Source organism: Canis aureus, chromosome 29 (assembly GCF_053574225.1).
Source record: "Canis aureus isolate CA01 chromosome 29, VMU_Caureus_v.1.0, whole genome shotgun sequence".
Lineage (NCBI taxonomy): Eukaryota > Metazoa > Chordata > Mammalia > Carnivora > Canidae > Canis > Canis aureus.
The window spans coordinates 36,845,053-36,872,424 of record NC_135639.1 but is presented as its reverse complement, the minus strand read 5'-3'; the positions used below and the strand labels follow the sequence as shown (position 1 = coordinate 36,872,424).

General features: G+C 40.7%; 1 protein-coding gene and 1 long non-coding RNA gene across 3 annotated transcripts in view; one reads left to right on the top strand and one right to left on the bottom strand.

The window, feature by feature from the left end:
* Positions 1-27,372, bottom strand: part of PANK1 (pantothenate kinase 1) — a 57,775-nt gene that overhangs the window by 14,476 nt on the left and 15,927 nt on the right. For both annotated transcript variants that reach the window (XM_077878440.1, XM_077878441.1), the window contains exon 2: positions 9,024-9,376. In XM_077878440.1, the coding sequence (XP_077734566.1) occupies positions 9,024-9,376 (353 nt within the window). The remainder of the gene's footprint in view (positions 1-9,023; positions 9,377-27,372) is intronic.
* The window catches only part of LOC144301422 (uncharacterized), a 70,404-nt gene continuing 56,373 nt past the window's right edge, over positions 13,342-27,372 (top strand). The window contains exons 1-2 of the long non-coding RNA XR_013368241.1: positions 13,342-13,510; positions 21,688-21,795. This is a non-coding gene — a long non-coding RNA (uncharacterized LOC144301422). The remainder of the gene's footprint in view (positions 13,511-21,687; positions 21,796-27,372) is intronic.

Here is a 27,372-nt window from a genome sequence, read left to right as displayed (position 1 = left end):
AACTAAAGAACAGAAATGGCCTGGTTCCTGGTAAAGTATCCAGGAGCCCATGTAATGAGTTGAACTGGTGGGCCCTAAGAGGTATGGCCATGTCCTAATTTTTAGAACCTGTGAATGTTACCTGATTTTGAAAAAGGGTCTTCGCAGATATGATTAAGTTAAGGATCCTGGGATGAAGAGAACATCGTGGATTATCTGTGTAGACCCTAAATCCACTGACAAGCTTCCTTATGAAACACAGGAAAGATCTGATGGACAGAGGTGAAGGACATATGAAGATGAAGGCAGAGATTGTAGTACTCCACGACAGGTCAAGGGATGCCAACAGCCACCAGAAGCTGGAAGAGGCAAGGAATGGAACCTGCCTGAGAGCCTTGAAAGGAGGTGTGGTCCTGTCAATACCTCGATTTTGTTCTCTAGAACTATGACTGAATACATTCTTATCGTTCTAAGCTACTGCGTTTGTGGTTATTCGTTAGGGCAGCCACGGGAAACCAATACAGCATATACTAAGTCCAGGGCTCTACTGTAGGGGGAGGAGAGTGAGAATGTTCTGAAAGCAGAAACCCACACTTCCCACACACGAGGTCCTCAGCAAGGCCTGGTGAGCCTGGACCCTGGAGACAATTCCCTTTGAGCCTACACAACCCAACTGTCCTCTTCCCAAGCCTGGGTTTTGTAGGTAGATAGACCCGGCTTTGAATTCTAGCTCTAACACTTAACCGAGGTTTGTGGGGCAAGTTTAACTTGAGAAGCCTCAGTTGCCTCTCTGTAAAATGGGGATAATACTCACTGTACAGTGTGGTTGTAAAGATTTCATGATAATAATATATGTACAAAGAGCTCAAAACATGTTGGCTCTTTTATGAATAGTGGGGGTGGCCCAAAGTGTCTTTTCATGATCCCATGAGAAAAACTCCCATTCTCCCAGGTATAGGGGGAAAAAAGTAGATGAGGATGAATTGGCTGTGGGATAGATGTAGGGGAGATAGATTGGCCACTTTGCATCCTCAAAAGTTTAATTCTTGGTCTCCAAGAATAATATTATTGCCAGTCTACATGCTTGGGTTGACGATCATTTCTCATAGACAAAATAATAATAATAATAATAATAATAATAATAATAATAATCTAATAATCACCAACATGACACTAAAGCAACAAAGGAAGACAATTTGTAAGGACTATCTTAAATTAAAAAAAATCTTTAAGAAGGGCAGCCCCAGTGGCCCAGCGGTTTTGGCGCCACCTTCGGCCCCGGGTGTGATCCTGGACCTCAACCCAGGATTGAGTCCCACGTCAGGCTCCCTGAATGGAGCCTACTTCTCTCCCTCTCCCTCTGCCCGTGTCTCTGCGTCTCTCTCTCTCTCTCTCTCTGTCATGAATAAATAAATAAAATCTTTAAAAAAATCTTTAAGAAAATAATACCTAATATTTATTGTTTATTACACCCCAAGAACGTGTAGTATATCATTTAATTCTCAAAAAATTCTCTAAGTAGGTGTTTTATCCACTTTATGGTTAAGGCTCTCAGAGCTTCAACAACTTTCCCTGAGTGATATAACTAGCAAATAGCTCCCAGGGACTCACTGTTCTCTTGTCTTCATAATGTGTAGTGCTTCTGGGATCTGGAAATGACCTAAACAAGTACTACCCTAGGATACTTTGCTAAAGAGGCATCATCTTCATTACAAAAGTTAATAGCTGGAAGAACACTTCTGACTTCATATCACTCATCTGAATGTCCCATTCAACTAACTCCACAAAATCTACACCTAATGAACAGAATTAGTTTGAATAGAATACCAGCATGATGGTATAAGTTTTCTTGATACAAAGAAACAACCATTCTGGTTTGTTTGTTTGTTTTAATTTAGAGATCTCACTGACTTTATTCAATGACTCATGAATTGGGCAGCATACCATCTAGCAAGTAGAAAGGAAATCCCTAGAAACAATCATCGTAAATGACACCTGCTGATAAAGTAAATCTATCTTATAAATGATTCCAAACTTTTCATTTTTTACTGAGTGAATATTTTGGGCGAGATCCAAGTAAATACCCATGTCTTAAGGGGGTAATACTTTAGGTATAAAACTATCTGGAGACCTGAAAGGCTGTAGTGAGACACCGTTGTGTAAATGCCACCTTTGTCCTCCATTCTTCGGCCCTAATTAACCTCTTCCACTTACAGCACTAATTAGAACCTGGCTAGTTTTCTGGTTCATCAGGTGCCCCTGAGCACGATGCTCAAAGGCCTGTCCCATAATAATAGCTTAATAAATATTTGTTAAGTGGGACAGGGAAAGTTGTCACTTCTTAGATCAAGCCAAACTGAAAAGTAGCAATTTCATCAGATAGTTGTGGGACCATAGGTTAACCTGCTTAAAAATTAATCAGAGGCCCATCAACAATATTGACAGCCAGGCCCAGAGACAACATCACAAACACAAGACAGAGACACAGTATGTCTACCTAGACATCCTGAACCTATGCTGTGGAAAAAGAAAAAAACCTATCAAGGCAAATAAACTAAGCACATACAACTTTGATCTGAAAGGAAACACTGTTATCTTTCTCATCAAACTCAGCTTCAAATAAAGTGCCAGCAGCAAACAAACATCTGTGCTGTACATTTTACTGCAGGATGGATATTTCTTTTTTTTTTTTTTTTAAAGTAGACAAGTGCAATATTTATTTATTTATTTTTTATTATTTTTTTTTAATTTTTATTTATCCGTGATAGTCACAGAGAGAGAGAGAGAATGAGGCAGAGACACAGGCAGAGGGAGAAGCAGGCTCCATGCACCGGGAGCCCGACGTGGGATTCGATCCCGGGTCTCCAGGATCGCGCCCCGGGCCAAAGGCAGGCGCCAAACCGCTGCGCCACCCAGGGATCCCAGGATGGATATTTCTGAAGCCTGGTCATGCATTCCCAAACTGGGAAAGAGAAATATTTGTCACTTCCACTGAGACCTTAGAGACCTCCCTCAAAAGTTATCACCATACAGAGAAAAGCCCAGGCTCCCAAGTGTAAGCAAAGAGTCAAATCATTACTTGGATATTCAAACAGGCCATCTGAAATTCAGAACAGGATGGGCATTGCTCCTCACAGGTTGTAGTTTGTAAATACAACAGAACTGACTTTGTGGAACATTCAGCACATTCAAATCCTAGCTATGAAAAACCCTCTTTCTCTGGGCTTAGTGTTCTTTCTATCAAGGGTAAGAAATGCAAATGCCTACAGGAGACAGTAAGGAAACCCCTGGAAACCTCAAAAGGCAAGAAGAAAAAGTGAAAGTGAGAACCTGGTTCATGGAAAGTCACTTTAATGGATATGGACAATAATAAATAAATGTACAATCTCTAAAAAAAAAATGAAAAAGAAAACATAAGAGTGAAGCCCTTAGCTAGAATGATGGGGATAGTAGTGTACAGGGGATTGTTGTGCATACACATATTTGCAATTTCACCTGCAGCTCATTGTTGCCATGTCAAAATGGAGGATCAGCGTAATTAATTAGCTGACACTAATTTATGTTTTTTGTTTTTGTTTTTTAAATATAGCAGGCCAACCAAACATATCTGTGGGCTGATTCTGACTTCCATCCTGTTAATTTTATAGATATTCTAATGCTAATTTCTATGATGGGTCTTTTTTAAAAATTTCATTCCCCTTAGCTACTTTTTAAAATTTAAATTCAATTAGCCAACATATAGTACATCATTAGTTTCAGAAGTAGTGTTCAATAATTTATCAGTTGTGTAAATACCCGGTGCTCATCACATCACGTGCCCTCCCTAAAGTCCCTCACCCAATTACCCCATCCCCTCACCCACTGCCCCTCCAGCAACTCTCAGTTTGTTTCCTATCGTGAAGAGTCTCTCATGATGGATCTTAAATGATGACAGATCTGAAATATCAGATTCAGCAAACATGCAGATGAAGCTATAGCTAATGTGAACATAACCTTGCAACCAAGGTGTGCTTGTAAATGTTTAACAACCAGCTCTCTGGGAGCTAAAGCCCTGGTTTTGAGTATTTACCAATTTCTGTGGTATAATCGCCCCCATGATGGCTCCACTCCTAGAGATTCTGACTGCATTTCTAACAATATCCCAGGTGATGTTGATGCTGCTGGTCCCCCGACCACACAGTATTAGGAGTTGAAGAACTGCGATTAGTCCATGACCCAGGTACAGTGAGAAGAGGCATTTGATAAGGTCACATACTGTCCGTAATAGCGCTTGCCCTTGCTAATTCACAGGGCTATCTTCAAAAATCAAATGAGATACCTATGTGAAAATGTTTTGAAGATTTTAAAGAACTATATACATGGATTCTAATTATGTGAGAAGTAAAATAATTCGAGTCTTATCTCAAGATAAAATGCACTAATCTGCTAATCAAAACATTATTTCCACATTGAAGATTCTAATTTATAGAGGGAGCTCAGTGATTCCTGGATGCTAATACTGGGAAAAATATGGATCCCAAACACAAAGCATGCTCAGAATACGTTGTAAAAGGTTGTCTGTATGTTCTTCAGCTCAGTCTGTCAAAAATAACTAAATAAAGAGTTAAATAAATAAATCTGGTAAAAAAAAAAAAAAAGTCCCAAGAGACTCCATAGCTACTCCTATGGGGGTATTCTAAGGACCTGTCCCAAACCAGTTATATTACTTCTCTGTAGTTGAGAAATAAGTCACCAAATTGTATTTCAGAAATGAATAAAATACATATTTGTATGATTCCTTATACTTCCCAAGGTGCTTTTGAGGACACTAGCTCCCTAAATCACACCGGAAGTGGCAGAAAAGGTTATCTTACTAAGCCAAGAATGATTCACATATAAAATAGTTGATTCTGAATTACAAATTTCACTCAGGGCTCTTTTCTCTAACCAAAGGAGACCTAGGAGACCTGAGAGAGATGAATTTCTAACATGTTCTGTGAGTAAGAAATATGACAAAGCCTCAAAGATGGCTTCTTCTTCCCTGCACCCAATGATAAAGAGGCCAAGTATCAAGCCAGACCCAAGTGGAGATATGACATGGTCTACCAAAAATTATGCTGCTACAATGACATGAATCAGTCCCTGGATTAATAATAGGAACCAAGCTAATAAAAGTCCTTGAGTGGTCCATTTAGATTTAGAGATTCACATATCCACAATTGTCCTCCCTCTTCCTGAGATTTTTTTCCCCAGTATTCTTAACTTTTTTAGATTGTTTCCTTAGAGATTTCTGGTTTAAGTTAAAAGGCCAATTCTTCAGCTCTCACACCTTGAGAAAAATATAATAAAGCAACCCAAATATCCTTTTCTGTTCCCTAAATCTCATTCAACCAATAAGATTATTGCTATTCCCCGTTTGTTAGGGGATATGTCTTTTTTGAAAAGTAAGTCATAAAAGTAAGAAAAGTAAGACAGTAAGAGTCACTTCTAACTTCTAGTTAAAGTTAGTCTTACACTGAACAAAACTCCCAAGGAAAAGTATCTATTATAATGAAGAGTTAGCTGGACAAAAAGGATGTTTTGTTTTGTTTTGTTTTGTTTTGTTTTTTTCCCATACGTTCTCTATTATTGGAATATTTTGCATTTTAAAGAACTCTTACTGAAGTTAGGAAGTGTAGTTGTGGATGAAAATATTAGATTTGGTACATAAGATACTCTAGTGTGTTCTTCAAAATAAAACTCACAGAATAGAGACAGGGGATAGCTAAGTCTTCCCCTTAAGGATCATTTTCTTCAATGGTGGGATTCCTCATTGGCTTTTCAGTTTCTTAGACCATTTATAGTTAGATTACGTTTTTCTTTGGTGTCCCACTTTGGTGTATCATTAATTCAGAAAGCTAAATTTTGCCAGTCAGAAGTTTATTTGTGACAGTGATCCTAAAACATTAAAAGAAGCAGAAAGGAAACAAGGAAGGAAGAGAGGGAAGGAAAAAAGAAATGCCGTTTTGTTTGGTTGAAAGTCTTCTACACAGGGGTCTAACTTAATGATTGTCTCATGGTTTATAGCTCTCTCTTGTACATTTGAAATTGGATGAAGACTAGTTGACATTGTCTGAGGATTTAAGTATATTTACTATACATAAAAAGGACATAGTCATTAGATGTAATAATTGCTAATGATTCAGGGTCTCTTGAATGTCTTTTAGTTAGCTCTAATTACTCAGGTTTTTAAAACATTTCTGTAAAGCCGTCTTATACCAAAAAGTGATTTTATAGCAATGACAGGACTTTATATTATATATATGCGCATTGCTTTACTTTGTCAGAATGCTTACTATATATAGTAGTAAATATTGATCATTTGCAACCATGTAAGCACCTTCAGTTTTCTATTCTGGAAAGGAGAGGTGGGAAGAGCTTGGCTTTAGCACACCTAAGGATCTTAGCACTTACTATTCCCTCTGCTTAAAATACCCTTCCCCGGATACTGGCCTGCTTTGCTTTGTTACTTCTGGTTCCTGCTCCAATGTTACCTTATCACACTAAAGCCCTCCCAACCCTCCTAACCCCTTTTACCCTGCCTTTTTTACCTTCACACACACACACACACACACACACACACACACGAGATAGATAGGATATATGGTATATTCTGTACTTTTATATTCATCTGTTTATTTAATTACTGACCAGCCTCCACACTAGAATATAAGCTCCTGGAGGGCAGGGCCTTTGTTTTGTTCCTAACAGTACTTGGCACACAGAAGGAGCACAACAAATACTTGTTGGATGAGTGAATGAATGCCTAGGAAAGAGGATGATAAGACATCCATCCGCATAGACTTTGGAAGGATAAAGGCACATTCACTTAGTGCACTGACAAATAGGCTATAGGAAGAGATCAGTTCTGTCTTCACTTTATCTAAGACTGAGCATGGAAACAGGAGGCAGCCCTCTTCTTTCTTTTATGGATATATGTCCCTAGCAGGCCAAGCTGTTTGGTAAATACTCCAGACTTGCTCACTGCTCCAGTCTATTCATTAGGGTCCAGAAGCTGCCTGAAGGAGTAGAGGCTTCTTTACCTTGGTTATAAGAAAATATGACCTATCTCAGTTCAGAACCTTGAGAAACACCTTGCTCACAGCCAACATCTATTGAGTAACTTTCTCCCAGAATGTACATTACCCTAATGAGGAACGGAGGCAGTGAGGATGTTGCATAAATGATCCAGGTCACCTGGGTTCACTTTAGGCTCCTTAGTGAAGGTGTCCCCCGATAGGGTAACCTGGCGAACTCCTAGCATTAGGCTGGGTGAGCAAATTCTTCTGAATTAGAATTGAGCTGACACCCTAGTTCTGACTAGGAGGCATTACTAGAGCCTCTTAAGCTCTCTTTAGCTTTAATTTCCTTATCCAAGTAGCACAAGAATGCTATACTTCCCGGTCTCCAAAGGTGACTTCAGGTTCTAATGTCCTAAAACTCCTCCCTCCTCTCTTCACTTTACTGCCACCTTTTTGCAGATGATAATACTGAAGGCTCCAGACGGGATATGTCTCACCCAAAGTCATCCAGCTAGTTAAATGCAGAGACAACACTAGAATTCAGGTTCAATGCTTTTCCAACTATGAACTCAAATTTAATTTTCATGCCCCCCCCCCAAAAAAAATAATTTTCATGCCCCTGGACCTCAGCCTTTTCAGTTTCAAAACTCTTTGATCTTTGGGCCCCTTTACTGGGAAAAAGATGCTATGAATCGTTTAGGTGACAATCAAATTCCACTGATGTGTTGGGAAAAGGAACACAGGAGGAAAAGCCAAAACCTGGTATCATGAGTCTCATCCAGGATACTGTGCTATGACTCCATTGCCAGCTCCTCTAGAAACTACTTGGTACAATCAATGGGATAAATGATGTTACTTTTTATGATACAAAAAAAAATTGCATTCATAGCTTTTTAAAATGCCATGAATAATGTATTGATTCATTAATTTATTCATTAATGATAGACTTTACAGCAAGACTGGATTACACTAGTTCCATGACAGAATGCCAGTAATTTGCACTCCAGGCTTTGAAAAAGTGTATTTTACAACTTATCTCACTGTATGTTTCAACTTTCTGGCAAGACTAACCCCCAAATCTTCCAAACTTTTCTTCTCTAATGGCCAGTCATTTCTGTTGAACCTAGCTAACTATTTTCTCTTTGTTTTCTACATCTTTTATTGCACTTTATTCTCATTTTATTTCCTGTTAGTTGAGGCTGGACAGTGCAGAGATTATCTTGACTGTAAAGATGTAGAAATTGGAACACACAATTGTTAAGAGATTGCTAAATAAAGAGAAACATAAGATATCTTACTCATCCATGTCCTCCGTTTAGCCAAATTTGTCAAACGTAAATGAGCAATGCAGAGCTGGTATAGACTGCTACTCAGGAGACAGCATTGTTCTTATTATGTAAATCCACACACCTGAAATCTTACTATTAAAGGAAGTCACCTATAAATAATACCAAATGTTTTGCTTTTGTTTCAAACAAAACTTCTGAATGACATTCATAAAACAGAAAAGACACTTAAAGCGAACAACGGGTAGACAGCAGTAATCCTTTCTTAGAGGAGTTACAGAAAGCCTTTCTGGCAGGCCTGCATCTCTACAGCTATAAAAGCGGGATGATGATTATGCTTTTCATGACACCACGGTAAGAATCTGGAAAACTCTAAAACACTTCCGAAAGGGAATGATACCATCTTATCTTTAGCATATCGTGCAGCCATAACTATAAGAAAAATGATGATGAGAGCTAATATTTTTTATAAGCATTTGCTAAGAAGTGCTGGGTCCATAGGATCTCACCTAATCCACTCTGTAACACCCCTACGGGCACAAACTATTCATACACAGGAGGAACTGAGTCACAGAGAGGTGAAGGTACCCTGTCCACAGTCCCAAGGCTAGCAGTCAAGTTCTTCCCTATGAGAAGCCATGCATTTGGACATGGGAGAGGCTTGCTTTCCTTCTCTGAGAGGGGGTTTTGCTGTGTAACAAGCTCAAACCTGACATACCGTTCTGAAGTCCTTTTCAAACTTGAAAGCCCCGCCTCCGGTGGCGCAGAGGGTGGTGTGAAGGCTGGAGAAGTTCTTCTCGCTGCCCATCTGAATGAACCTGTGCATGGCACAGCTGGGGAAGCGGATGAAGTGCAGGTTCCCTTTGCGCCCACACATGGTCAAATTTTTCAGTTCTAAGTGAACGTCTCGGATCCCGGTTTTCCCATAAGCCGTATTAGAAGTCAAATACTTCCTGATGCTCTTCAGGTTCTCCACCTCCTCTTGTTCCTCTTCAGCTGTAATATCCTTCGGTTCGAAGTAGACCAATTTAACCAGCGTTCCACCGATATCCATGCCGAACCATGGGAATGCTGGAGGACAGAAAGACAGTACTGTTGAATTCTATGCTTTTAAAGAGATGCTCAGTTTCTGAATATTCGAAAATAAAATGCAGCGACATCACCTCTGTATGTGCACTGAACATCCAATTCCCCTTACTTCCACGGTATGTGCCTAAGAGACAGGCAAGGAGAAACCCACCATTTAGATGGTGCCGGGGACTCTGTCTACACTCCACTCAGAGTCTGCCTCAGGACTGAGGCTGAGAAGAGGAACAGGACTTTGCAGTGCCCTAGGCCAATCTCAATTCCCAGTGCTTCTCAGGGCTCGAGTATCTTCTCCAGCTGAGTACAATTCCAATTCTTAAAGATCTATTTTTGCATACATCACAGCTCCTAAATGCGAGCTATTTTTTTTTTTTTAAATGCTAGCTATTTTATCAGAATCTCAGCCAAAGAAACAGTGATCTGTTCCAATGCTGGGGAAAAACTGGCTATGCTAGGTGTACCACGAGGCGGGTTGGTCTCTAACCCACTTGGCCCACTCCTAGGGTACTTTTCAAAGACAACTGTTATAGCGTTCAATTTTTGCCTCCACAAGCTAACTGTGTAAGACATGAGTCTGCTGCTTTAGTCTACAGAATAGGCAGGAAGGAGGAAGGGAGAGTAGGTTGAGAGAGATGATGACCCTATGGTGGCATAAATCTAAAAAGAACAGTTCCCATTATAGTGTGTTTCTTTTTCATGAAGCAGAAACACTACCTTCGCATCCTGAGTCGCCTCTTCTCTCCCACGGGTTGATTTAATTCAGGGGTGCAATTTGGGCATGAGTATTTTCTGAAAGTTCCCTCATGGTCGCAATCTGTAGGCTTAGGAATTGCTGAACCAGAAGAACCTTGGCCTCTGACAGGCAAGCCCACCAATAAGCATAGTTCCTGACCAGGTCTACAACATGAAGGCATGCCTTTAGGGAATGATGTGTGTGTGTGTACATTTTATATATATAAGCTTATATATATATAAAATCTACTCCAGATGTTTATCTATAACAAGATAAATCTCCATGATAGTTATTTTTATTGTTATTAAAAGAACAGGCTGAGCTCCCTGAACAGGTCAACTTCATTTAGAGGTGACCTAGAAAGTTACTGCTGTGTTGTCAGATGCTTGCTCTGTGATGAACACATAGCAAACCCGAATGAGACTGCAAAATCTGGGGTCTCCCTTTTCATTTCCTTCAGCAGACTCCATGGGCTAAATCTGCAACTGTAATATTAAAGCAGAGTTTAAAGATACAGGGAGCTCAAATGACTTCTTTCCAAAAGTTTATTTTATTCATCCCTGGAGAACATCCATATGAGCCCTAGTCAAGTTGTGCATGTCACACCCAGAGATAACATTGCCAGGAACACAGGGGAGACCTCCAGAAGTTTTTTCTGTGCTGCCCTACTACTTAGCCCTTTAAATCAGTAAGTTAGGGAGGGTGGAGGGGGCGGTACATAGCAGGAAGCCATTCCTGTACATGCAATTATTTCTCCAGTGCTTCAAGTTGTCATTTTAGCTGTAATCCAAGCCAGCGGCTCCACCCTTGGAAGCAGTAACTCTTAACAAATATAGAAAAATAAAATCCGGGCGGCCCAGGTGGCCCAGCGGTTTAGCGCCGCCTTCAGCCCAGGGTGTGATCCTAGAGACCCGGGATCGAATCCCACATCGGGCTCCCTACATGGAGCCTGCTTCTCCCTCTGCCTCTCTCTCTCTCTCTCTGTCATGAATAAATAAATAAAATCTTTAAAAAATAATAAAAATAAAATCCCAAGTTCCCCAAAAGTTTAAGAGCAGCAGATTCCATTGACAAGACCAAGTTAACAAATCTATTATAATTGTGGAAGTTTGCAAAGCAAATCCCCCACAGCCCAGTGCAGGTTGGGAAGCTTGCTTGTCCTAGCAGGGTAGTAGAAAACTGGAAATAGTTCATCCCTACCAGTCAATTCAACTCACAAATGACATTTCATGGTCCATTCTCTAAAACTCACATCAGCATGGCCCACAGTTTAAGGTAATAGGTAAAACCTCAAGTCAGAATTCACAGCTGCTTCCCATAAAGAGCAGTCAGTAACCAGCTCACTGTCACTCCCTCCACCTCTCAATTCCCTTCCACATCTCAATTCCCTTATCTGTGAAAGGAATGGATTGCAGTAGAAAGGTCTCCAGTTCTCTCCCTACTATAAACTTCCGATGGATTCCTTCAGAGGTATAAAAAAATCACAACCACCTCCAATCATGTAGGCTGGCCAGAGCCCTAGTTTTAATCTCCACTGAAATACTTTATGACATGTCAAAAAGTGCCTGGGCTATGCAATTAGTGTTGCAGGTATAATCCATTCTTATCAGAGCAGGAAAGACACTTACTACTGGATAGGATGGGAGAAGGGTATTCTGGAACATTGCCAGGCTAATCATTTTGAAGAACTTGGGGAAAGTCCTATTAAAATTAAAAGCACACCTACATTTTTAACCCAGCTAATTCCTCTTCTGGACCATATTTAAAAAGCATGAGGATTTGAGGATAGGTATGACCCAGCAATTACACTACTAGGTATTTATCCAAAGGATACAAACACCATGTTCTGAAGGGGTGCCTGCACCCCAATGTTTATAGCAGCAATGTTCACAACAGTTGAAATCTGGAAAGAGCCCAGATGTCCACTGGCAGATGATGGATAAAGAAGATGTGATATAATACATACAATAAAATATTACTTAGCCACCAGAAGGAATGCAATCTTGCCATTTCTAATGATATGAATGGAACAAAAGAGTATTATGCTAAGCAAAATAAGTCAGAGAAATGCCATATGATTTCACTCATATGCGAAATTTAAGAAACAAAACATGAACATAGGGAAAAGGAAGGAAAAATAAAATAAGATAAAAACAGAGAGGGAGGCAAACCACAAGAGACTCTTAACTCTGGGAAACTAACTGAGGGTCGCTGGAGGGGAGGGGGCTAGGGGGATGTGTGATGGGCATTAAGGAGGGCACTTGATGAAATGAGCTCTGGGTGTTATATGCAACTGATGAATTACTAAATTCTACTCCGGAACGAATAATACACTGTATGTTAACTAAATTGAACTTAAGGAAAAAAGAAAAAAAAAAAGTTCATTGCAACACCCTTTACGGTGATCACATTAAAAAAATAAATAAAAACAGGGGCTTCTGGCTGACTCAATCAGAAGAGCACGTGACTCCAGATTCATAAATTCAAGCCCTATATTGGGTGTAGAGATTACTTAAGTGAATTGAAAAAAAACAAAACCACAAAAAAGAAAAATCTGAAAACAAAGTACATGTGACAGGAAAAATGTTCAACAAAGTTTATTGTTTCCTTTTTTTTAAGTTCCTTTTTTATTTTTTTTTTAAGATTTTACTTATTTATTTGACAGAGAATGCAAGCAAGGGGAGCAGCAGAGGGAGAGGGAGAAGCAGGCTCCCTACTGGGCAGGGAGCCCCACTTGGGGCTCGGTCCCAGAGTCCTGAGATCATGACCTGAACCGAAGGCAGATGCCTGAGCCACCCAGACATCCCCTACGTTTATTATTTCCAAACCATGGAATACTGGGCACCCATTGAAAAGAATGAATGAGACCTATATCAGTTGTCTGAAGGGATATCCTTAAGCTTCTGTTAATGAGAAAAGTAAAAGATGCCTAGAAGTATAAATAACTTATTTACACCTTATTTGGTTTGAAAAAAAAAGGAGGGAAGGAAGGCAGGAAAGAAGTAAAGCAGGTGGAAGGGAGACCACTATATTTATGATTGTATGAGCCTGCGGAAAGATATAGAAGGCTATCCCTCCAGGTTAATATCTTTAGGAGGTGGCAGGATGGGCAGGCTGTATGGGTGGAGGCTAGAGGTTAGGGGAGGGGATGGAGAAAATTCTACAGACCATTTGGTAGATGCAGAAGTAAAACACAAACAAACAAAAGAACTCAGTGACAATAGAAAATAGGAGACATCTCAGCAAGGAGTGGACAGAACAGGCTGTGTGAAACCCAGGAAATAATCTGGTTCTGTAGTAGAAATCCAGTATTCACCCAGCCACAGCTGTCACCAGTCCTCTGAAATGAAGACTCCCTCCATGACTTTTTATTTGGTTGGCTACTGGTAAGTACAAGCAACTGCGAAGAGGTCTCACTTTTAAAAATGTGGCAGGGGACACCTAAACATTTGGTAAGTTATTTAGAATCCTGCTGTCTTTCCTGCTTTACTTCCTGTTCATTTCAAAGCTTTTGTTGGCAACTCAACAAAACAGTGGAGAAAAAGCATAGAATTCCGAAAATTCAGTTATATCAGCAGTTTTGCTTAAGGTATAAGGGAATAAAGATCGGAATGCTGCATTAGTTTAAATGGCAATAGAAATGCCTTTCACGTACTTATATTCATTTCTCACCTTCATGTAAAAAATAAATGAAATAAATGCTCTTCTATTCACATTTTAATACTTGTATAGACATTGTCAGAATTTCTTGTATAGAAACTGTAAGATTGGGCAGCCCAGGTGGCTCGGTGGCTTAGCCTCTTCAGTCCAGGGTGTGGTCCTGGGGACCAGGATCAATCGAGTCCCGCTGTCAGGCTCCCTGCAGAGAGCCTGCTTCTCCCTCTTCCTCTGCCTGTGTGTGTCTCTCATAAATAAATAAATAAATAAATAAATAAATAAATAAATTCTTAAAAAAAAAAAAGAAACTCAGATTTTGAATGCACAGTTTTATTCATCTTCCTGATGTCAAGGATATCAACCATAAGCCATGGATGGAGATAAAAGACCAGGGAAAGAAAGAATATCCCAATGTAGCTATCAGCTATGATTCATGTGTTCTTTAATCCAGAATATCCAAATGCTTTGATAAATTCAGCTGAACCACTGATAAGTCTGTTCTGTGTTTGCCAGAAGTGATGCCGGTTCTAGATACAGAATGTCTGCATTCACCCTTTATTCCTTCAACCAGATGTCATTTTTTAAGAATTTCTAGAATATCCATCAAAGATGTTCAACAGGAGACAAGGCTTAAAGGACAAGGTGCTACAGATAAGTAGTGGATTTTAGGTCCATATTCTTTCAGCCTATTATAAAGAATAATAATAATAAGGAATAAAAAGAATTATTTCCTAAAGAAGTTCTTGCACAGGTGCACTCGGAAACATATGCAAAGATGTTCACTGCAGCAATTTTTAGTAACAATGTAGACATCCATCACTATGTAAATAAAATGTAATATATGATGGAATACTACACAGCTATGAGAACCGATTAGATTTATAGATTAGATTTATAAGTCTCAAGATAGATAGAGTCCAGGGAAGCCTGGGTAGCTCAGGGATTGAGTGTCTGCCTTTGGCTCAGGGCATAATCCCGGGATCTGGGATCCTGTTCCACCTCGGGCTCCTTACAGGCCTGTGTCTCTGCCTCTCTCTGTGTGTCTCTCATGAATAAATAAATAAAATATTTTTTTTAAAAAAAAGTAGATAGAGCCCAAAACACAATGCTGAAGGAAAATTGCTTTAACAGTGAGCCAACGACATATAGGTTGTCACTCCCAAGTCAGAACATTTAATTACAAGCATGAGACCCTCCAGGGCTTTCTCACAGCGACGGAAGCATTCTAGATGTTGGTTGATCTGTCAGTTTAGGTCCTGGAGTGAGGATGTAGGCCGTCTTAAGTGCACATACGGCATTAGCACGAAATGAACCTTTGTTGTAACCCACTCAGCCTTGGTTATGGTCTGTTACTGCAACACACTGATTTGACTGGTACTTGAAATGGTGTTGTTTCAACAGCATTTGGAAGGCCAAGCAGCCAGGAGGGAGGAAACGGATTTTGGAGGCTGGCAAAGCATTCGGTAAAACCATCATGTATGATAATTTGGAAGGCGGATAATATACCTAGAGAATTAGTAGATATTGTGGAAGAGATGGAAAGCCAAATGTGAGTTGCATGTGTTAGTTACCATTGGCTGCATTTTACTTTTTAATTCTTATTTATTTATTTTAAAGGAGGCTCCCTACTTTCAATTTACAAACCTGAGATCAAGGGTTGCATGGGCTTCTGAATGAGTCAGCCAGGAGCCCCTGTTGGCTGCATTTTAATTTTTTTATTTTATTTTATTTATTTCTGATAGAGAGAGAGAGAGAGAGAGGCAGAGGCACAGGCAGAGGGAGAAGCAGGCTCCATGCACCTGGAGCCCGACGTGGGACTCGATCCCGGGTCTCCAGGATCGCGCCCTGGGCCAAAGGCAGGCGCCAAACCGCTGCGCCGCCCAGGGTTCTCTTGGCTGCATTTTAAAAGGTACACACAGAAATTGAGGGTTGCTGGAGGAGAGAGGGATGGGGGATGGGTAACTAACTGGGTGACAAGCATTAAAAAGGGCACCTGATGTAATGAGCACTGAGTGTTACATAACAACTGAACTCAGCCTCTGAAACTAACAATACACTATGTTAATTAATTGAATTTAAATATAAAAAATAAAAAGAAATTTACCATTAAAAAAAGTGTGCCCAGAAAGTAATTGACTGGTTTACAAACAAAAAGAAGAGAGAATAGGGTCCATTAAATCAGACTTGCAGGGTTGGAAAAAGCAGCTGTTTCTCTTCCCCAACAGATAAACAATGAAACAGAAATGAGAAAGGCTTTGCTTGCAAGAGGTCAATTAGCACTTAGTTGTGAGGCGAGGTTCAAAGCAGGAGAACTGGCTATCACACTCTTAACACTTTTAAAGGGTTATGAAGTCTCCAAGTAAAGATGCAGTTATGGTCAGGGCTTCTTAGTTAATTCTTTCAATTAGAATTCCTCAGGGAAAAAGATCGGAGGTGTGGCTTCCCCACCTAAGGCTGACAGGCTCAAAGTATCATCAATTAAGTCAACAAAGAAATGTTGAAAGCAAAACTACAAAAGCATCCAGTGAGCAGAAGTTTGCCAAGGACAGAGGCTGGGCATATGAAAATAAACTAGAGTTAAGTAGATAGGAAACTTACTTCCTTTTGAAAAGAGTTGTACTGCCAGAGAACGCCTGAGCCCCCAACCCTCTAACGTCAGCTGAAAAAGCATATTCTTCAGTCTCACTTTAGTTGTGATCCAGGAGGTTATTGGAAAAGCCAAGGCCTAAAGAGAGCAATGGATTGGGCACAAGCAAGTCCACTGCCACCAGTAGCAAAAGAAAATCTTCCAAGTATAACCATTCGTCGATTCAACCAAGGTTTACCAAGCACCTACTACTGTAGTTATATGTCAAGCAATGGGTGAGCAATGGGAATGAAGCAGACCCTGTGCCTATCTCTGTGGAGCTTACAGTCTGTAGGGGGGATTACTGCTGCAAAAGGGAAGGGTGGGTGACTGAAAGCTAGGAATGGAGTTGAATCTTTATCACACCTCTGAATCTCCATTAATTCAAAGAATGTTTCAAAATTCTGGAAAAGAATTATTTTATTTTATTTTATTTTATTTTTTAAATATTTTATTTATTTATGACAGATACAGAGAGAGAGAGAGAGAGGCAGAGGCACAGGCAGAGGGAGAAGCAGGCTCCATGCACCTGCAGCCCGACGTGGGACTCGATCCCAGGTCTCCAGGATCAGGCCCTGGGCTGAAGGCAGCGCTAAACGGCTGAGCCATCTGGGCTGCCCTGTCTAAAAATTTCTCCAAACACAAACCGAGATTGGTAATCTGGTAGTAATTTAAAACTATGACATGAATCTGTATTCCAAATATTGTGGTGAAAATAGTTAAAAGTTTTATTAGTAGCTGATGGATTTAAAACAAAGCCTGTAAGGCAGCCTTGGGTGGCCCAGCGGTTTAGCACGGCCTTCAGCTCTGGTCGTGATCTTGGAGTCTCAGGATCGAGTCCCCGTCAGGCTCCCTGCATGGAGCCTGCTTCTCCCTCTGCCTGTGTCTCTGCCTCTCTCTCTCTCTCTGTCTCTGTCTCTCATGAATAAATAAATGAAAATCTTAAAAAAAAAAAAGCCTGTTTTTTAACGATCTTTTTGGAACACTTGAATAGTCTCTGAGAAGAACCTATACTACCTGCAGTAAATTTAAAGGGTTACACAGTGAATTCCAAATAGCATCAATGAGCAAAGATCAAAAAACAAAACAAAACAAAAAAACCCTCAACACTAGAACACAGAAAAGGTTTCCTACCAAGTCAAAGAAACAATTTTAAAAGGCTAAGGGAGCCCGACACTAGAAAATCTATGTCCTCTTGAACAACCAGCCAGAGCTTTAAGGTATTTCTGATGAGGCAAAGTTCACTAATACCAATATTTCTTCCTGTGTGCAAGATTAGTGCCTTTGGGCTCCCTGACTCAGCAGCCAGTTGCTGTCTTGCACAGCTTAACACATCTCTTGAGGTTCCACCAGGTTGGAATTTGTTGAAATAATTATTAATAGGGAACAGTGGGATTGAATTTCTTTTCCCACTACTTCTGAATATATTTGTTTTTTTTTTTTTAAGATTTTATTTATTTATTTGAGATAGAGTACGAGAGCATGCAAGCAGGGGGAGGAGCAGAGGGAGAGGAAGAAGCAGACTCCAAACTCAGTGCAGAGCCCTACATGAGGCTCTATCCCTGAGATCATGACCTGAGCCGAAATCAAGAGTCGGATGCTTAACTGACTGAGCCATCCAGATGCCACACAGATAGATCTGTTGAGCAAATTAATGGGTAGAAAAGATATTTGACGTTTGTATAATCAAACAGGGAAAAAAAAGAAAACTTCTACAACACTGATATTTTTACACTACATGAAGACTAATTATGTTGAAGTTGCTGAAGGACCTCTACCTGTTAAAAAAAAAAAAAACCCCACAAACTTTGTTAACTTAGATCTAAGTGTGTAATAGAATTGTATTTCTTAAAAGAATTAGTTCTCTGAGGGCTAGGCTTGCCTTCCCTATGTCTAAATTTATTTGGTAGTCTAATGCAGTCTTTGTTGATATACTCATAGAAACATTTAACTTTAATAGGTGAAAGAGACCTTAGGTCAAGTCCAACATCCTGTTTACAGATAAGAAAATTATGGCTCAGAAAGATCAAGGATTGCCCAAGGTCAGCCTCAATAGTTTGGACCCATTTATTTTCAGGTTCATGAGCCATTAAGCTCCCCATTTTGCAAGCCTTGTCTGAGTTGAGTTACCTGTCTCTTGTAGTGACAGCAGCCCACCAGACAGAATGGTCATGGTGAGTTTTCCTTGAGCCACTGACTAAGCTATAAGGTGGAGGCTGGCTCCCTGGTCACTGAAGTCCTGCCCACTCACATCAGCCTAAGCACAACATCCTAGACACACAACACACAGCCCTCCAAAACCATGCTTTTCACTGTGTGAAACAGAAGAGTGGAAAACCTAAGAGCTATTTAAGACTTTGAAGAAAGTGTAAAATTTAATAAAATGGTTTCTGTAACACTGTAGAGGAACCATAATTATTGCACATAGAGCAATAATTAAATATTCCATGCATTAAACATTAAATATTCTATGCAAAGAAACTTGAGTCATGTTTTCTTCCAAATTCATGCACACCAGGTTCCCTTCCTTTGAACTTTAGTCACGTGGCAATTCCTAGTGTTAGCAAGGGTTTAAGGACATAAACACTTACAGAGCACCAGTGGGAATGGAAACTGGTGCAATCTTTCCACAGGGTTCTTGGAAATAGCTATGAAAAAGCTCCAGATTCCTCATATTTTTTATAATACATCAGTTCCACTTTACCCTAAAGAAATAATTATGCATGCATTCAAAAATTTATCTTAAAAAACCACTTCACTTTTACTAAGAGTGAGAAAATTAATTATTGTCCAAAAATACAGAATGAGTTAACTAAACTAAATAAACGATTACTGATTAACATAAAGGAACAAAATACCACCATTAAAATCATTTTGTAGGATGGCATTGAATGATGTGAGGAGAACGTTCATTTTATGTTGTTAGGTGAAAAAGGCAGGTGATTCAATGGTACACTGTACATGATTACAATTTTGTATGAAAGTTATATAGCGGGATCCCTGGGTGGCGCAGCGGTTTGGCGCCTGCCTTTGGCCCCAGGCGCGATCCTGGAGACCCGGGATCGAATCCCACATCGGGCTCCCGGTGCATGGAGCCTGCTTCTCCCTCTGCCTGTGTCTCTGCCTCTCTCTCTCTCTCTCTGTGACTATCATAAATAAATAAAAATTAAAAAAAAAAAAAGAAAGTTATATAGCTATTTGTGCACAGAAAACAAGACTAGAAACTTCAGGTGGATATGTTAACAACTGTTATCTCTGGGTCGTGGATTAGGCTAATTTTTTCCTTCTGGCTTTTCTGATGATGCTTTCCAATTGTTTACCGTAATACATTTAATCTTAATAATCAGTTATTTTATTTATAACATTTTATTTATTTATTTATTTATTTATTTATTTATTTATTTGAGAGAGAGAGAGAAAGCATGATGAGGGGGAGGTGCTGGAGGAGTTACTGGGGGAGAGAGCAAGAAGCAGACTCCTTGCTAGTAGGGAGCCCAACCTGGGACTTGATCCCAGGACCCTGAGATCATGACCTGAGGTGATCAGACGCCTAACTAATTGAGCCACCCAGGCACCCAATAATCAAGAGTTATTTTAGAATTCTCAATCCAAAACTTCACTCTAATGTTGCAAAAGAAAAAGAAATTATTTTATGTTTGCTTCAGTGAGCTGACAGCAGATCTGTAGTCCCACCTGTGTGCCTGCATTCCCCAGGTCAGCAGCCCCTTCCTCCCTACACAATACCCTGCCCAGATCAAACCTCTTATTGAAATCCATTAGACACAAGCTATCAATGACAAGGAAAGCCTGGGGACAAAGTTATTGAATCAGTTAGACACTTGACAGGTGGGAAGTTAGGGTAGAAAGAGTCCTGATTTACCCACCTGCACTACTGGCAGGGCAAAACCTGTACGTTAAATTTGGCAATGCAAAACGCACTTATGGGGGATTATGGGGTGGCTCAGTGGTTGAGCATCTGCCTTTGGCCCGAGGCGCGATCCTGGAGTCCCGGGATCGAGTCCCACATCGGGCTCCCTGCGTGGAGCCTGCTTCTCCCTCTGCCTGTATCTCTGCCTCTCTCTCTCTGTGTCTATCATGAATGGATAAATAAAATCTTTAAAAAACAAAAACAAAAACAAAAACGCACTTATGGGGGCAGAGATATGTTTGTGGGAAAGGATCACCGTGGGAAAGGCCACACACATCCCTGTGTGACGATAACCATTCTTCCACTGGCACAGCCTCTGACACCTGTCAACGTTCTCCCTCTCACTGGGATGGAAACAAAAAGACTGATCATATGATTATATTCTCTTATATGAGAGTGAAAAAGGGAATAGCAAGGATTCCTTTCAGAACCTCTGAGGCAGCAGAAATATTATCACATCAGCCACCAGAATTAAAGCCTGGGTTTCACCAACTCCGCCCTGCAGGCCCAGGTGGTCTGTTCTGCACTAAGGCTAGGCTTGGGTGCCTAGGGCCTGCCATCTTTTTTGGGCACTCGTGAAAATGGTGTAATTTCTCATAAAACGAGAAGAAAACTATAAACTTTCAGGTCAAAGAAAATGTAATATGTCATATCAACACATTCATCTTTATACCAACAGTGTTGAAAATTACAACTTGAAATGTTTTATGGAAGAAGGAGCACATAGAGGCCAAAGTGCTAGGGGTTCATGAAAGTGAGTCTCTGTTTACATTTTGCTTCACACCCAGTCACAGGTTAGACCCGACAGGACCCCCAGCCTGAGTCTGCTTTGCATTTGCAATGTGAACTAGGTAACTATGGTTTGTTTACAATAATTGTATTTCCTTAAAGCAACTTCAATTTTAGTATTTCGTGCAACTAAATTTGAAGTGAAAGCTTTAATTGCACTTATTTTTAAAAACGACAGGCTATATTCAGCCACGTGCTTTCTCAAATTTGCCTTACTATAAAAACTGTCAAAGGCACTTGTTAAAAATATAGACTCCCAGGCCACAGCCTGGAGATTAAGATACAGAGGGACTGGAGAAAACGTTTTTGGGGTGGAGGGGGCGGCGTAATTCTCACTGGCCAAGTTCAAAATCCCTCTGAATGGGCTCCTCTTGCTGTAACGGTGAAGGAGCTCTGAGGTGGATGGCTGGGGGAGTGCCTGGTAATGACCTGGTAGATGTTCCCATTCCCCAAAGGGACCTGAACACACCTAATTGCTTGTTAGTGAAATTATTAATGGATAATTTATATCATGAGTGCTGCAGGTGGTTTTTACATTTTAAATACAGCTTTTGAATTTCCAGGTATCATCCACTCATGATGAAACCCATGGCCATGGGTTTTCTAGAAACGTTCCACAGATGACCAAATTCCGTCAGTGTGCTCCGCTCCCAGTGGCTGCCATTTTAAAGGTAACCATGCATTCCTCCATAAAGAAGTTAGCTCACACAACAGTACTGGTGTATTTAGGTCAGGTGAGCAGATGTTCTTTGATCTGCAACCCATGTGGATGACCTTGACAAAGACAACCACATGAAATCAGACAAACAGAAACACCAACATAAAAGCTGTGTTACTTTTTTTTTTTTTTTTAGGTTAAGGTTGGAGAGAGAGGGGGAAAGAAAGGTCTTGCAGGGCTCCATTCTGGTGTTACACATTAATGTTTCTCAGCTTGGACCTGGGCCAGGAGGAAGCAGGGACAAGATGAAGCTACAGATGGGGGGATCCAAAATGTCAAACCCATGCGATTAAAACAACTTTTCCTTGAGTCTCTTTCTCAAGTTGCTGAGCAGCTCAGTGAGGTGCAGTCCCTTTCTCAAGGTCCTGGAGCCCCTCCCTGCCACCCTCATGAGAGAAAATCAGAGCAAGAGGGATGTCACTCTAGTCACCCCCACAGTCAAGCCCTGGATCTCTGTCCTAGGTCGTAAGGAGGGGAAATGATAGCCAAGTGAAAACTGTGTCCCATTCCGCAGTCATGTTGTCAGGCTGAGGAAGTAGAAGAGGGGGAAGGACACAATTACTGCCAAGTTCATTGTCCCTATTTCTCATCAAGAAGCTGTCTGTCCTGCCCAATATAGAGGCAACAAAGGTGAGTATCAACCTTCCATGTGGTCCTTGACTCTAATAATGCCACCTTTGTCATCAGAAATACAGTCCCTGGAGACACCTGGGTGGCTCAGTGGTTGAGTGTCTGCCTTGGGCTCAGGGCATGATCCGGGAGTCATGGGATCGAGTCCCACATCGGGCTTCCTGCATGGAGCCTGCTTCTCCCTCTGCCTGTGTCTCTGCCTTTCTGTGTGTCTCTCATGAGTAAATAAAAATAAAATCTTAAAAGAAGAAGAAGAAGAAGAAGAAGGAGGAGGAGGAGGAGGAGGAGGAGGAGGAGGAGGAGGAGGAGGAGGAGGAGAAAAAGAAAGAGAAAGAAAGAAAGAAAGAAAGAAAGAAAGAAAGAAAGAAAGAAAGAAAGAAAGGCCCTGAACCAAAAAGAAGATTCTGCATAGATGTGCCAAGGGACAAAAAGTGGCCCTGTATTATTATCTCCAGTGTGATCATTTCAGAACCCAGAACTGATTGGAGCGTCCACCCAGGAATGGGTTCTGCCAGCTACCTAATGCCTGTACTGAGGCTCAAGAGCGCAATCTCATTACCTGCTTAAACAAATCCCGGTTTAAACCATCAAGAGGTTTAGCTTTCTGTCTTGACAAGCCACCAGAGCGTACTTACCTACTCTAGGGATGCTATTGATAATTTAATACCAGGGAGTGGTTAATTAGAGGCTTCGGGGAGAAGCACATTGCTAGTGGCAACACCGGGTGGAACAACAGGTTTACCAGAAATAGGCTCCATTCATTTAGTTCAGCCCAACCATGAAAGTCTGGCAAATTTTTAAAGTTGAGCTGAGTGGTGACTGAGGAAAGATGTGCCAACTGCTCACATGGCATTGCAAGCTAAAAGCAAGAGGAGATCATAAGCCCCTCTTCAAATAATCTGAGAGCAACTACATGTTGATGGATCCACTGATTCAAAAAGAGACATTTATGCGGTATTGTGGCACAGTGCTGCAATATGGCAATAAGCCTGTCTCCCTTGGCACTTTCATTCTGGTCTGCAAAGACTGATCGTTAATCAAGAAAAATCAGGAAAGAGCAAAAACTTGCTATGAGTGAAATCTGTTTTGTCCTGAGCAGGGTTTCCTCTCAGGCACAATAACCATCACAAAGTAAAGCTTGACACTTCCTAGCCATTCAAGAACCTTATCATTAAACCGGAGATGACACTCAATCCCACAAAAAAAGTTTAAATCCATAGGATGTGAGTGCTGGAGGGACAGAAGAGCTGTTGAGGGACATGCACATTAACATCACAATGAGATATCACTTCGAACTCACTAGAGTAGCTATAATTTTTTTTTAAGATTTTATTTATTGGGGGATCCCTGGGTGGCTCAGCGGTTTAGCGCCTGCCTTTGGCCCAGGACGCGATCCTGGAGTCCCGGGATTGAGTCCCACGTCGGGCTCCCTGCATGGAGCCTGCTTCTCCCTCTCCCTGTGTCTCTGCCTCTCTCTCTCTCTCTCTCTCTCTGTGTCTCTCATGAATAAATAAATAAAATCTTAAAAAAAAATAGTCGGGTCAGTTTGGAAAACTGACAGTTCTGCAGGAGGTTAAAAGTAAGTTAGCATATGATGTTGCAAGTCTACTCTCAGGTACACACCCAAGAGAAATGAAAACCTGTCCACATAAAAACATATGCAAATGTTCACAGCAGCATTATTCATAATAGCCAGAAAGTGGAAACAACCTGAATGTCCACCAATTGATGAATGGACTAATAACCTATGCTATCTCCATGCAATGAAGTATTATTCAGCAATAAGAAGGAATGAAATACTGATATGCCCAAAGGCAACATAGACAAACCTTGAAAAATACTATGCTAGGGGATCCCTGGGTGGCTCAGTGGTTTAGCTCAGTGGTTTAGCGTCCCTGGGTGGCTCAGTGGTTTAGCGTCTGCCCAGGGCGTGATCCTGGAGTCCCAGGGTGGAGTCCCATGTCAGTCTCCCTGCATGGAGCCTGCTTCTCCCTCTGCCTGTGTCTCTGCCTCTCTCTCTCTCTCTCTCTATCTCTCATGAATAAATAAATAAAATCTAAAAAAAAAAGAAAAATACTATGCTATATGAAAGGAACCAATCACAAAAGACCACATATTGTATGACTCCAATATATGAAATGTCCACAATAGGTAAATCTGTAAGAGACAGAAATAGTGGTTGCCTGGCACTGGGAGTTGTGGGGGCAAAAAGGAGTGACTGCTACTAAGTTTTCTGGGGGCAGGGAAGGGGCAATGGAGTGTTCTAAAACTGACTGTGGTAAAAGTTGCACTCTGTGAATATGCTAAAAACCACCTAATTGTACACTTTAAATGGCTGAATTGCGAGTGAATTATATCTTAATAAAGCAGATATTATGGATATATAAAGCTCTGACCTAATCCCTTCATTTTATATATAACTTTTAAAGCATAAATGCCTGGGACACCTGGGTGGCTCAGCGGTTGAACGTCTGCCTTTGGCTTGGAGCGTGATCCTGGAGACCCGGGATCGAGTCCCATGTCGGGCTCCCTGCATGGAGCCTGCTTCTCCCTCTGCCTGTGTCTCTGCCTCTCTCTCTCTCTCTCTCTCTGTGTCTCTCATGAATAAATAAATAAAATCATATATATATATATATATATATATATATATATATATATATATATGCCAAATTGGGGTACCAGGGTGGCTCAGTTGGTTAAGCAGCTGCCTTGGCTCAGGTCAAAATCCCAGGGTCCTGGGATGGAGCCCCATGTCAGGCTCCCCTGCTCAACAGAACATCTTCTTCTCTTTCTCCCTCTGTCCCTCTCCCTGCTCATGTTCTCTCTCTTCCAAATAAATAAAATCTTTTTAAAAAATAAATAAAATATAAATCCAAATTATAATTGCTTTTGAAAAAAATCTAAAATGTATGACCCACTTTCCCATATTTTTATTTTTTTTTTATTTTTTTTATTTTATATATTTTTTTAATTTTTATTTATTTATGATAGTCACACACACAGAGAGAGAGAGGCAGAGACATAGGCAGAGGGAGAAGCAGGCTCCATGCACCGGGAGCCTGACGTGGGATTCGATCCCGGGTCTCCAGGATCACGCCCTGGGCCAAAGGCAGGCGCTTAACCGCTGCGCCATCCAGGGATCCCACTTTCCCATATTTTTAAAGAAAATAAACAAAAAATTTTTTAGCTCTTCCTGATGATTGATGGGCATATGAGAATCAATTTCTGTGTCCACTATATATACTGATGCCCTCAAGAACCACAGGAATCTGTGCTTGCCAGGCTGCTATGGCTTGAGTATTCTTTTGTCTCTATTATAGCTTTCTTTGTCTTGCTTTTGGGCTAATGCTGTTAATTTCTTACTGCTATCAATGTTACCAAGGTATACCTGTCCCAAACCTTCAGTATATGAATACAGAGAAACCAGAAAAGCAAGTCTGTTAAAAACTGTGCCTTTGGGGCAGCCCAGGTGGCTCAGTGGTTTAACGCCACCTTCAGCCCAGGGCATGATCCTGGAGACCCCGATCGAGTCCCACCCACATCAGACTCCCCGCATGGAGCCTGTTTCTCCCTCTGCCTGTGTCTCTGCCTCTCTCGTTCTCTGTGTCTCTCATGAATAAATAAATAAAATCTTAAAAACAAAACAAAACAAAAAAAAACTGTGCCTTTGGTAAGAGTAAATAGACTCGGACAGAGAGCACAGGAAGTACTCTGAATGCAAAATGCAAAAGCATCTCCAATTTTATCTACTTTCCAATGCGGATTTTGGTTGCTTAGAAGCATTTTGCTTCCCTCCAGGTTCTCAGCTGCCTTCTGGCTTATCGCTGGCAAGTTTCCAGAAGTGATGATCACTGTAATAAGTAATAAGTGTTTCCTTTTACTATAACAATTTTTATCAAAGCACAGCTAAATGTAATATCTAACTGGAAAAAGAGGTTACAACTTTAAAAATATAAATATATTTAAAAATATAAATATGACCATTCAAAATATTTTATTTATCTGGTGCCATTTAGTCTGGGGACAGAGTGCCCTTCTCCATCATTAAGGTGAGATTTTCAAACAAGTTAGCACTGGAAATTTTTTTTTTTTTTTTTTGGAAATTTTTTATTACATCTTAACTCTGGACCTCCATATGAAAGAGATAAGAGCGGGCAGCCCGGGTGGCTCAGCGGTTTAGCGCAGCCTTCAGCCCAGGGCCTGATCCTGGAGACCCAGGATGGAGTCCCACGTCGGGCTCCGTGCATGGAGCCTGCTTCTCCCTCTGCCTGTGTGTCTACCTCTCTCTCTCATTAATAAATAAATAAAATCTTTTTTTTAAAAAGAGAGAGAGAGATAAGAACAACATCATTACATTGATTTATTTTACAAAACACATTACATATTTAACATAAAGTTCATCTATGAGAACAAAGCTGTTTTGATGAATGTAAAGACTGGCCAGTTATCACTTATAGATGATAGGTGTAGTCTCCTAAATTTCAGCATCCAATTTATCTTTCTACTTTGTTTGGATTACACAATGTGGAGAAAAGTTTGACTCACAGAGAGTAGGTGCAAATTCTAACTGTTTTTTGAACAGCTTTCCTTGCAATCCGGGGATTTCTGGAATCAAAACTGATTCAGTAACTTGGAAATATTTACTGCAAATGTTTCACAAAAAGCTAAACACTAAAAATAACAGCTCAGTTTGCGTGTAAAAAAACATAAAAATCAGACAAAAGCATCTAAACCTTATAGTGAGTGCTAAAACTCTAAACTGGACAGGTTATTCATTTACTTGTTATTATATAAGTGACCTATGCCAGAGTGAGAGCATTTGCCAAGCAAAGAACTAAGCCTTCCCTAAAATTTAATTGAGTGTGGTACATTTGTACTGAAGTGGTATATTAGCTTGTGC